Source organism: Ostreococcus tauri (genome assembly GCF_000214015.3).
Source record: "Ostreococcus tauri WGS project CAID00000000 data, contig chromosome 03, whole genome shotgun sequence".
NCBI classification, from domain to species: Eukaryota; Viridiplantae; Chlorophyta; class Mamiellophyceae; order Mamiellales; family Bathycoccaceae; genus Ostreococcus; species Ostreococcus tauri.
In genome coordinates, this window is record NC_014428.2 from 818,638 (window position 1) to 830,638 (window position 12,001).

Below are 12,001 nucleotides of genomic sequence, written 5' to 3' on the forward strand. Positions count from 1 at the left end.
TCGATCGAAAGCGAGAGCACGGGGACGATGTGTCGTTTGTGCTTGATCGCCGCGTTCTCCACCGCGGCGAGGAGGATGCGCACGGCGGCTTCGTGACAGTACTTGGCGCGAAGCGGGTACGATTGGTACTTGGCCCAGGCAACCTCGGAGTTGTTCCCGCACAGAACCGCCATGTCGGTGGCGGTGACTAAAAGTAGTCCGCCCTCCTTCACCGCCGTCACCGCGCTGTCGAGCAAGATCGATGGCGTCCCGTACGGATCCAAATCCACCACGTCGAACATCTTCTCGTGCTTCATGCACACCATGCGCACGTCCTCGTTGTGAGGAATCACGCGAGAGATCGCGTCCGCCTTGTCCGGATTACACAGAACGTTGTACGCCTTGTTTCTCTCGATGGCTTCCGCGGCTGTGGGATCCAAATCGTTCGCCACGACGCATCCAACGTCCTCCAATTCCTGCGCGTACCGAAGCGCGCGGAGACCCGTCGCCGACATGCCTTCCAAAATCGTCACGTCCCGCAACGGCTTCTTCGGCCGCTCCGTCTCGACGTCAACCTCACCGCTCTTCGCATTCGTCGCAATTATCGTCTCCACCCACGCCCTGTGTTCCTCCGCCGTCCTGAACATCGCGTCGACGTCCTCCTCGTCGAGTAACCGTCGCACCAACCCGTCGTTCTTGGGCGTCAGACACATCGACCCCTTCCCACGCTTCTCCCGCCTCGACGTCCCGCTCGCGTGTTCCTCCGCTCGAACTCTCTGAAATTCCCGAATCACCGCCAACGACATGTCTCGATTCACCACCTGCGGCTTATTATAAAACACGTCATCCGTCTCGGCGCGTTGCAGCGCCCGCGCGGCGCCCTCTCGAATCACCGCGTACCCCTCCGGCACCGCCGGATCCCCCGCGTCTCCCACCTCCGACATCCCGCTCGACCACGTCTGACGCGCGACGCGAATCCCCGTCGTCTCCACCCCGATCGCGTCCGAGCGCGCGCGACCGACGATCGATTCGTTCGACCACCGAGCCGCCACCCCTCGAATGTCCCGAATCAAAATCCACCCCCGCGCCCGCCACGCGACGCCCGCGAGCGCCCGCGCGCGTCGCGAAAACGTGACGCGATTTTCCCTCGACGCCCACGCGCGCGCTCGACCGCGATGGACGCGCGCGCGACGATTTACCGCGCGTCGCGCGCTGCGCCATTGCGCGGACGAGGTTTTCACGTGGGCAAACAGTCTCACATCGACGAACGCGCGCGTCACTCCGCGCCGCGCCCGTCGCGACGGGCGTCGCGCGCGATGGCGGACCCCGAGGGCGGGACCGCGCGCGCGGTGCTCGAATTTAAGAACCGTCAGCTCGCGGGACAGGTGCGCGGGTGGGCGCGCGCGCGCGCGCGGGACGGCGACGTGGAGACGCGCGCGATGATCGATCGAACATGACGATGGATGCGTTCGACGGCGCCGACGTGGACGCGCGCGGCTTGTTCGAGGGCGACGAGACGCGGTGCGCGCGCGTTCGCGCGAATGGTCGCGCGCGCGTCGAAAGTGCGGGCGACGTGACTGACGAAGATGCGATCTCGCGACGAGCGGGCGTAGTTGGAGACGCGGCGACGCGAGACGGAGGACGCCGAGCGGAGACTGTCGAGGGCGACAGGGCGGGGAGAACGGTACGAACGCGTGGTGGGGGTGGTGACGAATGAGTGGAACTCGGCGAGGGCGGCGATTGAGGCGCTGTGCGCGCGCGTGGGGGTGAGGGAGAGCGCGAAGGCGTCGACGGAGGACGCGAGCGGCGGCGCGGGGCACGGCGACGCGTTCATCGCTCGGTTGTTGAAGAGCGCTGGGGAGACGCTGGTGGGCGTGGATGGAGGTGCGGGTGGGAAGCGAAAGCGCGGTGATGACGACGATGCGGTGAAGGAGACGGTGGAGGAGCTCGAGGATGGGGCGAGTACGTTTGACGACGAAGAGCGCGAGGCGCTCGTGAGGTCTCTGAGAGATAAGGCGGACGAGACCAAGGCGCGTTTGGCGGCGGTGATCGATGTGATCGACGGTAAATTCGCGAACGATGTGGACGCGGAGGCGAAGAAACGGATCGATGCGCTCGAGGCGAGTCGAATGAAACTGAAGCGCGACTACGACGCGCTCTCGCACGCCTACTTGAGAGACTCGGGCAAGGTGAAGGAGTTACAGGGAGAGCTGGATGAACTCGAGGTGCAGCTCGCGGTGACTCGCCGACGGCTCGCGATCGCGAAGGCGAACGGGGGCGACGACACCGGGGAGACGATTGAGGGTTTACCCAAGATGGCCACCGCCGAGGACGCGCGTGCGGCGGGGGCGCAGATCGAGGCCAAGGCGGCGGCGGGTGACAAGGGCGGCGCCGACACACCGGGTCGACCGGGCACGCCGGCGGGCGCGCAGGTCTCATCGACCGAGCTCACTAAGCTCAAGGGGGACGTCGCCGAGCTCGAGGCGAAAGTAAAGCACAACGAGAAGACGATTAACGATCTAACAAAGGAAAAGACGGATATGGCGATTAAGCTGCGAGCACTCGGCGACGGTCAAAACTTTGGCAGAAGCGTGGAGACATCGCCGGCGTACGTGGCCCTGAACGCGCGATACGAATCGCTCAAGATAGAAAATGAGAAGCTCAACGAAGACTTGCGATCGATGCGCCGACGAATGGACGGTTTCATGCAGGAGTCCATTCGTGATCGTCAAGCTGCTGAGCGCGGCGAGGCGGCGATCAAACGGCTGAGCTCCGCGGACGCTCGCGCCGATGAATTGGACGCCCGTCTCACGCACGTCGTGAAAGCTCGCGATGAATTGGAAGTCAGAGTTCGCGCTCTGTCCGAAAAGCAAGACACCTCTGCGGCAAAGGAGGAGCAAATCAAGATGCTGGACATCGTACAGAAAGAGAACAAAGTGTTGAAGGATGAAAACACCAGGTTCAAGGAGTCGTACGCGCTGTTCGACCAGGCGAAGATTGACAAGGCTGCCGCCGAGGCGCGAGTCAAGTCGCTCGAGCAGTCCGCGACGGAGAAGAAGACGTCTAAGGCTGCCGACTTAGAGAAGGAAATCACGGCGCTCAAGGAAAAGCTCGCCGCTGCAGAGGCGACCGCGGCGACCGCGAATGCGGCCCTCGAGGAAAAGCAAGCTGAAGTAATGGCCTTTGTCGAGGAGATCGAAGCCATCTCGGGCGCGTACGACGAGGCGCAAGAGCAAAGCAATAGACTACTCGGTCGCATCGCGAAGAGTGAAGAGGCACAGAATAAAGCCGTGAGCGAAAAGCTTGTCGCGCAGTCAGCCGCAAAGAAGTTTGAAGACGAGTGCGAGCGCATCAGCGAAACCGCCGCATACTACAAACGAGATCTCGAAAACGCCTACGCGCGAACTCAGGAGCTCGAAGGTCAACTAGCGGAGGCGACGGAGGCATTCACGAAGATGCAACAGGAGACGAGCAGTAACGCTGAAGTGACCGATCGCTCCAAGGCACAGCTAAGCGCGATGGAGAAGCAAATCGTCGACGTGCGAGCCAAGCTCAATTCGTCTGAGCAGACCGTCGCCACGTTGATGCAGCGAAGTGAAAGAGAACTTGCAAGTCTCGAGGCTGAAAAGGCTGCTCGCGTCAAGGCGGAGTCGACCGCTCAGGCTTTGAAGAAGAAATGCGAGCGTCTTGTCCGTGAGGGTGGAGCGACCGATTTGCAGGCGGTTAAGAGTCTACTATGGTACCGTATCGCTATTAATATTCTTTTCCTACACGTGAAACACGCGAACGACGCCGTTTGAGTTGGCGCCGATGAGCACAGAGTCGTCGCTCTTCCACGTGCACGCGCTGATAAACCCTCTCTCTTCGGGCGCACGCTCTTGCGCGAAGCTGATGGATGTGATGGGCATGGGTAAATCTTTTCGATAGAGAAAGACTTCGTTGGTCTCGCTGCCGCACGCGATGTGTTGACTCCCCGCAGTGGTGAGACCGACAAAGTTTCGCTCGTTGAGATGTCCCTTGAGCGTGCACGTGAGATCGCCGGAATTAGTGTTCCAGACGTTGATGGTATTATCCGTCGACGCCGTGACGACTTCTTTGGCGTTGAGATATTTGATGTAACTCACTGCCTTGCGATGGGCCTCGAGCACGTGAAGTGGCTCGTCGAGGCGACGGAGATCAAAAATGTACGCTTTTTGGTTCACGCAACTGATCGCGATGCCGTGGTCATCATTCGGAGAGAACTGCACGCAGCACACGTTGGCCTCCATGTCGATCTCATGCACGCTATTGCGCTGATCTGTGTTCCAAATCTTCACCAAGTAATCATCCGAGCCGCTCACCAGGAGACTGGGATTGCTGCGGCAGAAATCAACGGACCAAATCCGCTTCTCGTGCTCCTCGAAGTCGATAATGGCGCGCTTCTTTTCGACGTCCCAGATGGACACGACGCCTTCGTAATCGCTGGCCGCGATGTGTTGCCTGATGAGCTTGTTGTACGACAGACACGTCAGTTTGGAGTGGGTCATTATCTGCTCGGCGGGCTGCCGTGAACCAGCGAGGACGCGTTCGAGGTTGTAAAATTGAATCCGCTTCGACACTCCGGCAGTGGCAAAATTCTCCTCCGTCGAATCGAATTCAATGCTACTGATCGGAGAGCCTGTGTTGGTCCCGCCCCCCTCGGTGGTGACGAGCTCCGTTGCCATGGTGATGTTGGAGAACCGCTTGAACGTGTCTATGAGCTTTGAAAACTCCTCGATCGTCTCCGAATCGGATGGACACGCGTCGTCGGCCGGCTCAGCACCTTCGTCATCCGTTTTCTCCAAGCATCTTCTTCTGGAGTACCAGCTCTGCAACTCGTTAAACTGCCGCAGCACGCGTCGACGTTTGGACTCATCGACGACAATATCGCCTACTCTCGTCAAACCAAGCGCTTCCATGGCGCGCGTGATAACCTCCTTATCGTACACCTCTCCTCGCGATCGCAGCAGGTCTTGCAGCTGCTCACTGTCGTCGCCACCGCCCAAGAGCTGAATCTCCCGCCGCACCGCGTTGATGTCAGAGCTCAGGCACCGCAGTTCGCGTTCGAGCGCCTCGGCGCTCGCCTCCTTCCTCGCTCGACTCTCTAATAAGAACTCCTTGAGCACCTCGCGCGACGCCGCGCGCGACTCGAGCACCAACTCGCGATGTTTCTCGCTCAATTTCTTCACCAACGGCGTCAGCCGCTCCAAGTCGTCCGCGCCGTCCGCGACGATCGAACCCGCCGCGGCCTTCTCCTCCTCCTCCTCCAACATTCGTCGCATCTCCGCCACCATTCCATTTACCGCCGCGTTCGGCACCAACTGTTCGTTCGTGAATCTCGATCCACACGTCGGACACGCCGCCATCCGCTCGCCGCCGCCGCTCGCGGACGCGTCCAGCGTCGCCCGCGCGCACGCGTGACAAAACGTGTGCCCGCACGTCGCCACGCAGTGCGCGTCCGAGAACGGGTCCAAACATATCGGGCACGTCACGAGCGTTCGCACGGCGTCGTGTCGCCCGCGCGCGCCGCGAGTCGACGGCGTCGCGGCCATGACGCTTTTTGAGAGATGGTGACGTCGACAAATGCGATGTCGGTGCGCGTCACGCGCGAGCTCGCGTCCTCCGCGCGTGAACGCCGCGCGCGGGCGATCGAAAGCGTGGTCTTCGTGCTCGGACGCGATGCCGGGACGCGCGCGTGCGTCGACGCGATGTGGCGCAGTGGCGCGCGCGCGGTTGCTTTTTGAGAGTCGCCGAGCGGCGGCTCGAGCGACGGCGAGCGCGTCGAGGCGCGGTGAACGACGAAAAAATGAGGTCGATGATACACGAGGCTAACGTGAACGCGAGTTGGAGGTCACGGTCGAGGCGGTTTGCGACAGGCGACGAGTCGACCGCGGATTTCGTTCCAGAAGTCGTCGTCGTCGGCTCGGGAGACATCCGGCGAGCGGCGACGTATGACCTCGATTCGACTGTCGCGACGGTACGACGATTCCGTGAACGCGATCTTCTTCCCTCGAGCGGGATCGGTTTTGTCGACGTCCGGACGCGCCCACTCGGCGCCGAGTCTAAGGACGCCCTTGAAGCGGACCACATCGGCTCGTTGGAGTAAGAATTCGTCAAAAAACTTTCTGAGCAGCGGACGAACGAAGACGTCGTCGGCGTGAAACGCGTACCCGCACGATGCGTAATGATCATCGCTCTCATTTTTCACCATCCACGGTGTTCCATTCGCGACGAGACGCGGGACGAGCTCGAAAGGTCCGCGACCTCTCGACGCGCCCGCGCCCGCGGACGGAGACGCTTCGTCTTCCGTCGCGGGCGCGCGCGACTCCCATCCGCACGCCGCGTCCAGCGTCGCGAGATCCACCGCCCAGTCGCGCTCGCGCGCTAAGAAAATATCATTCTTCTTCGGCCAAAACCCCTCACCGAACTCCCTGAACCGCTCGACGTCGCCGTCGTCCGCGACGTCCTGGTGCGTCCCGCACAGCGCCTCGGCGCACTCCGTCTGCGCCCGAAACAACTCGCTCGCTCTCACCCCCGTCGCCCTCGCCCCAAATTCCCGCACATCGACCACACACACCGTCGCCCGCACCTCCACGCTCTCTCGCAGATTTTTCGATCGCAACGCGTCGATAATCTTCCCCGCGTCGCCGAGTCCGCTCGGCTCGACGAGCACCCGGCTCGGTCGAAATCTCCGAATCGTCTGCGCCACCGCGATCTCAAACGGCGACGACGACGCGCAGCACGCGCACCCACCCGAGACCTCTCGCACGACCACGCGCGGTGCGCCCGCGCCGTCGACGACGCGTCCCGAGACGTCATCGACGAGCGCGCCGTCGATGCCCAACGCACCGAAATCATTCACGATGACCACCCAAAGCTCCTCGCTCGGTTTCTTCGCCACCATCTCCCGCACCACCGTCGTCTTCCCGGCCCCCAGGACGCCCGTGATGACGTTCACGGGCGTCCTCGACGTCATCGCGCGTCGCGAAACGCGGCGGCGGTTGATGCGAATGTGCATCTTTTCCATCGCGTCTCGACATCGCGGCAGTCAACGACACGCATGCGTCCACCGAACGCGACCGCGGCGTCGGCGACGTGCTCGATCGCGCGCACGCGATGCGACGCCATCGACGCCGCCCTTCGCGGTGGCGTGCGGACGCGGCAAATCACCGAGGTGTGCGGTGAGAGCGGGACCGGGAAGACCCATCTGTGCGCCCAGCTCGCGTTGTTCGCCCAGCTCGACCTGGGTGGATCCACGGTGTACGTCCACACCGAAGGTCGAGCGCCGACGGATGTGATGCGACGGATGACGACGACGAGGCGGTTCGTGGAGGCGTTCGGGGGAGACGCGCGCGCGCGCGGGGCGCTCGAACGCGTGTACGCGGTGAAGTCGTTGGGCGACGCGGATGGATTACGAGAGACGTTGGAGGGCGTGAGCGCGGTGTTGCGGTCGCCGATCGATGTGCGCGCGCCGGTGCGGTTGATCGTCGTCGATAGCGCGACGGCGCCGTTCAGGGATGCGGATGGGGGGGGGGCGACGTACGCGGCGAGACGCGCCGGAACGTTGCATAAAATGACGATGCTGTTGAAGGAGTACGCGAGCGTGCACGATCTCGCGGTGGTGGTGACGAATCACGTCGTGGACGTCGTTCAGGCGGGGGAGTGCGTCGGGGGGTTGGGTCGGGCGTTTATGGGATTGGACACGAGCGGGCGGCGCGCGCAGCCGGCGCTCGGTTTGATGTGGGCCAACTGCGTGAACACGAGATTGTTTCTCACCAGACACGACGCGCGCGGACGCGGTGCCGTCGTGGCGTGCGGGGGCGTTCGACGGCGCCTACACGTGGTGTACGCCCCGCATCTGCGCGAGGCGACCGTCGATTTCGTCCTGAGCGACGACGGCGTTCGAGACGCGCCCGCGCGCGACGACGCCGCGGGCGTCGAGCCGATCCCGAATCTATGAACGAAATCATCACCGTCGAGTCACGTGAATAGATGATGCGCTTTAATTCGAGCGATGAGTAGCCGTGGACGCCCGCGCGTGGAAGAGGCTGTGTTGGCGCGTACGATGAAGACGTCCGCGTCGACTTCGCGCGACGCCGCACAGTCGCGCGCGTCGTCCCCTCGGATTCAAAAATTCCCCTCGACGCCGACGCCCCCGACCCGATCGCCGGGGCGATGTCCCGCCTCGACGTCGACGCGCGCCCACCCGGCGCCGTGGACGTGATGCTCAAGAGAGCTGGACGATTCACCGGACCAGATTTCGACCCGAGCGAAGACATCTCGAGCGTCTTACGCGCCGTGCGCGTCCTCGTCGTCGGCGCCGGCGGGCTCGGGTGCGAGCTGTTAAAAGGACTGGGTGCGTCGCGCGTCGTTGCCCCGATCCGCGGGCGAACGAGCGCAGGCGAGGGTGATGATTAGGAATTCGAGACTGACGGGCGAGCGTCGCCTCGGCTCGCGCAGCGATGAGCGGATTCGGGAACGTGGACGTGATCGACATGGACACGATCGACGTGTCGAATTTGAATCGACAATTTTTGTTCCGAAGCGAGGACGTGGGGAAGAGCAAGGCGGAGACGGCGGCGAGGCGGACGCGAGAGCGCGTGCCGACGTGCGAGGTCACGGCGCATCACGGACGAATCGAGGACAAGGAGGACGGATGGTACAGACAGTTTGACATCATCGCGCTGGGTCTTGATTCGTTGGAGGCGAGGGCGTACATCAACTCCGTGTGCTGCGGGTTCTTGGAGTACGACGAGGACGGGAACGTGGATCCGACGACCATCAAGCCGCTCGTCGATGGCGGCACGGAGGGATTCAAGGGGCACGCGCGCGTCATTGTACCCGGCATGACGCCGTGCTTTCACTGCACCATGTGGCTTTTCCCACCGCAAACGACGTTTCCACTGTGCACGCTCGCGGAGACACCGAGAAGTGCGGCGCATTGCATAGAGTACGCGAAGTTGATTCAGTGGCCGGCGGAGAGACACGGCGAAACGTTCGATCCAGATGTCGTCGAACACATGACTTGGGTGTACAAAAAGGCGTTGAAGCGCGCAGAGACGTTCGGCATCGAGGGAGTGACGTATTCGCACACACAGGGCGTGACGAAAAACATCATACCGGCGATTCCGAGTACGAACGCCATCATCGCCGCGGCGTGCGTCATCGAAACGCTGAAAATAGCCACGATGTGCGCAAAAGGCATGAACAATTATATTATGTACGTCGGTACGGACGGGGTATATTCGCACACGGTGGAGTACGAGCGCGACCCCATGTGTGTCATGTGCTCGCCCGGTATCGCGCACAGTGTGAGCGCGTACGCGACACTCAGAGATTTCATGTCGTCCATTGTCGCAGCGCATCCTGATTCGCTCTCGGAGCCGAGTGTGAGTTACAGAGGTAAGAATCTATATCTGCGTGGTGTTCTAGAGGATCAGTTCGTGGATAATTTGACAGCTCGCATGGTCGATCTCATGGGCGGCCGAACAGAGGGCTTGGTCGTAGTGAACGACAAAAAAATGAAAAAGACGTCGATGCGCGTGCGAGTGAGCCTTTCGGGATAGCCGATGTAAAATATTTGTGATGAATGCGTTTACAATGTTAGTCTGTTTTATCCAGTCCAGCGTCGTGCGCTTCTTCGATCAAGTGCAACGCGGCGCCAACCTTCTTGAGGTCGCCTTTGAAGAACTTTGTGAGACCTGCTTCAATCGCCGCAGCGTCTGGACTGGAGGAGGTTTGGTCGTCGGTTTGGTCATCGGTTTGCTCGCCTGTTTCCTTCCTTTCCTCGTCCGTCTTCTTCATTTTATCTTTTGCATCGTCGTTCTCCACCTCGTGTCTCTCGGCGTCATCTTCGGGAGTCGGCTCGTTTGTCTCATTCCCCTCGATTATCGTCGAGTTTGAACGAGACGCCGGTAGCGCGAGCGTCTTGCTAGCGTTTGCCATCTCGCTCTCATCCGGAAATATGCCCTCCGGCGCTCTTATCTCAAAGAGATCTACTTTGTCCACCTTGTAGAATTCGTGGTTACCCATGCGACAGCACCAGATGCCCATTCTGATTTGTGTCGTCGTCGACGCCTGCGAGCTCTTCGTGACGCCGATGATGGTATCAAAGTGTAAGAACTTGACGTTAACGACGCTATCGAGCGCCGCAGCGAGATCCTCGAGCGAATCTACCTGCCCCGAGAGCTTGATAGCCTTCGCCGATTGAAACACGTTGTTCCTCGCCGGCACGCATTCGTCGTCGTTATTGTCTATGATTTTACCCTCGTTGTCGCGTTTTTGGAAGCACATGCCATACTTCGGATCGATGGGCGCAGTCTTCGAGAAGGACACCGTCGGCTCCACCTCGACGCGTCGCACGTTCTCCTTCGTAACGGTATCCTTGGGCATGTCTGGATGACCGAGGAACGAGTACTCTCGATACTCCTCAACGAAACTCGACCCGTAGCTCTCGATTGCCATGACGTGATCAAGCGGGCAGATAAACGGAAGCGTGAGCATCGATCCCGGGAAACGACCTCCGTGTGGAAACCAGGCGCGGTCCAGTCCGCAGAAAAACGGCGGCGCGATGAGGACTCGATTGAGACTTTTCGCAACTGCCACCGCTTCGTAGAGCTGAGCGATTTGGTGCTGCACCAATCGCATGTGTTCCAAAATGACGGGATCACCCTCTTCCAGCGTTTTGAGCTGATGGTCCATCGTTGGATACCCGAGTTTTTCAAACTGTGTCACGTCGACACCCTTCAGTACGCGAGGCGTGTACGAGAGGAACTTTTGCTCAAAGTACGACGCGTCGTCGCGATCGCCTAACCACTGATTGGCCTCGCGCATGCGGTTTCTCTTACCAGGGGTGCCCTCGTACTGAAACGTCGCGTGCATCGCGTATGGGTTCACGTTAATAGCCTCTGGCAGGCGTTGCGTGAAGTACGTGTGTCCATTATTGAAGAGCGCCACGGGAAGTGTGCCCAGCATGATCTTGCCGTTGTACGCCTTACCGACGCCCGAGCCGTCGTTATCCATCCCACATCCGCCCTTGTGCATGAGCGTGTTGAACTCAGCTTGATCCCAAATCTTGTCATCCTTCTCGAGATTGTTCACCCACTCATCCGTGATGGCTTGACTTCCAGAGGTCGACCGGAACCACATCATCCCGATGTTCGCCGTCCCGGCGCACGGCGGCTCCAATCCCTCCCCATCAACCGTCTTCGCGATCTGTTCCGGGGACTCGTGCGTCATATTTCGCAGATTATCCGTGCTCACCAAGATATCAGCCTTTGGATAACGCCGAAAGAACGGAATTGGATCCCGAAGCCACGCCACGTCGATGTCCGAGATCAACACATCCGTACCCGTCTTCGTAAAGTCCCGAATCAATCGAATCTTATCTCGACCCATCTTGTGAAAATTCTTCGACCCCCAACCAAAGTCCCGCGTCACCGCCTCTTTATCGATCCCTTGCGACCCCATCAACCAACACGGGACGCCAATCTTTCGCAATTTCGCGTACATCTCCTCATCCATCGCGCCGATCAAGTAATTCTCAACCCCGAGCGCGTCGAGATGCCGCAACCAATTCAACGCGAAATCGTAATAGTGCGAGTTCGCCCACGTCACGATCACCGCGCCGTCTTTCGCGACGCGCTGCACGAGTTCCTTGGACACGCCCGTGGACAAATGTTCCCGATGCTCCGCGATCGTCTTCCCCGTCCCGCTCCCGAACGACCGCAACGCGCGCCGCGCCGCGCCACGCGACGTCGTCTCTCCCATCGCCATCACCGGCGCCCCACGCGCGAGCGCGAGCGCGCACAGCGCGACGCCAAGCACCGACCCCGTCGTCCACCACCGATCCACGCGCCATCGCGCGCCACCTCGTCCGCGCCCGCCCCGTCGCCCCACGCGCGGGCGCCCCGTCGCCATCGCGTCACCGTCCATCGTCCGCGTCGTCGAGTCGCTCGACGACGGCGCGCCGCGGCGTCGCGCGGTGTCGTTCGTTGCGACGATC

General features: G+C 61.2%; 6 protein-coding genes across 6 annotated transcripts in view; 3 read left to right on the forward strand and 3 right to left on the reverse strand.

Moving 5' to 3' along the window:
- OT_ostta03g04970 (tRNA (guanine(26)-N(2))-dimethyltransferase) overlaps positions 1 to 923 on the reverse strand; it is a gene marked incomplete at both ends in the record, with an annotated part of 1,136 nt that extends 213 nt beyond the window's left edge. The window contains one exon of the mRNA XM_022984895.1: positions 13 to 923. Coding sequence (XP_022838615.1) covers positions 13 to 923 — 911 coding nt within the window. The remainder of the gene's footprint in view (positions 1 to 12) is intronic.
- Positions 924 to 1,295: 372 nt separating this feature from the next.
- Positions 1,296 to 3,779, forward strand: OT_ostta03g04980 (unnamed product; the record flags this gene model as incomplete). The annotated part of the gene is made up of 2 exons (XM_022984896.1): positions 1,296 to 1,364; positions 1,593 to 3,779. 2 exons carry the CDS (start codon positions 1,296 to 1,298, stop codon positions 3,777 to 3,779), a joined length of 2,256 nt encoding a protein of 751 aa, XP_022838616.1.
- Positions 3,780 to 5,848: 2,069 nt separating this feature from the next.
- On the reverse strand, positions 5,849 to 6,973 carry OT_ostta03g05000 (P-loop containing nucleoside triphosphate hydrolase; the record flags this gene model as incomplete). Its single annotated transcript, XM_022984897.1, has 1 exon — positions 5,849 to 6,973. One exon carries the CDS (start codon positions 6,971 to 6,973, stop codon positions 5,849 to 5,851), a length of 1,125 nt encoding a protein of 374 aa, XP_022838617.1.
- Positions 6,974 to 7,057: 84 nt separating this feature from the next.
- On the forward strand, positions 7,058 to 7,957 carry OT_ostta03g05010 (DNA recombination and repair protein Rad51,C-terminal; the record flags this gene model as incomplete). Its single annotated transcript, XM_003078347.2, has 1 exon — positions 7,058 to 7,957. One exon carries the CDS (start codon positions 7,058 to 7,060, stop codon positions 7,955 to 7,957), a length of 900 nt encoding a protein of 299 aa, XP_003078395.2.
- A 215-nt stretch (positions 7,958 to 8,172) lies between these two features.
- On the forward strand, positions 8,173 to 9,563 carry OT_ostta03g05020 (Ubiquitin-activating enzyme, E1, active site; the record flags this gene model as incomplete). Its single annotated transcript, XM_022984898.1, has 2 exons — positions 8,173 to 8,353; positions 8,458 to 9,563. The coding sequence occupies 2 exons, from the start codon at positions 8,173 to 8,175 to the stop codon at positions 9,561 to 9,563; spliced, it is 1,287 nt and encodes a 428-aa protein (XP_022838618.1).
- A 37-nt stretch (positions 9,564 to 9,600) lies between these two features.
- On the reverse strand, positions 9,601 to 11,916 carry OT_ostta03g05030 (Nucleotide-diphospho-sugar transferase; the record flags this gene model as incomplete). Its single annotated transcript, XM_003078349.2, has 1 exon — positions 9,601 to 11,916. One exon carries the CDS (start codon positions 11,914 to 11,916, stop codon positions 9,601 to 9,603), a length of 2,316 nt encoding a protein of 771 aa, XP_003078397.2.
- Positions 11,917 to 12,001: the final 85 nt, after the last annotated feature.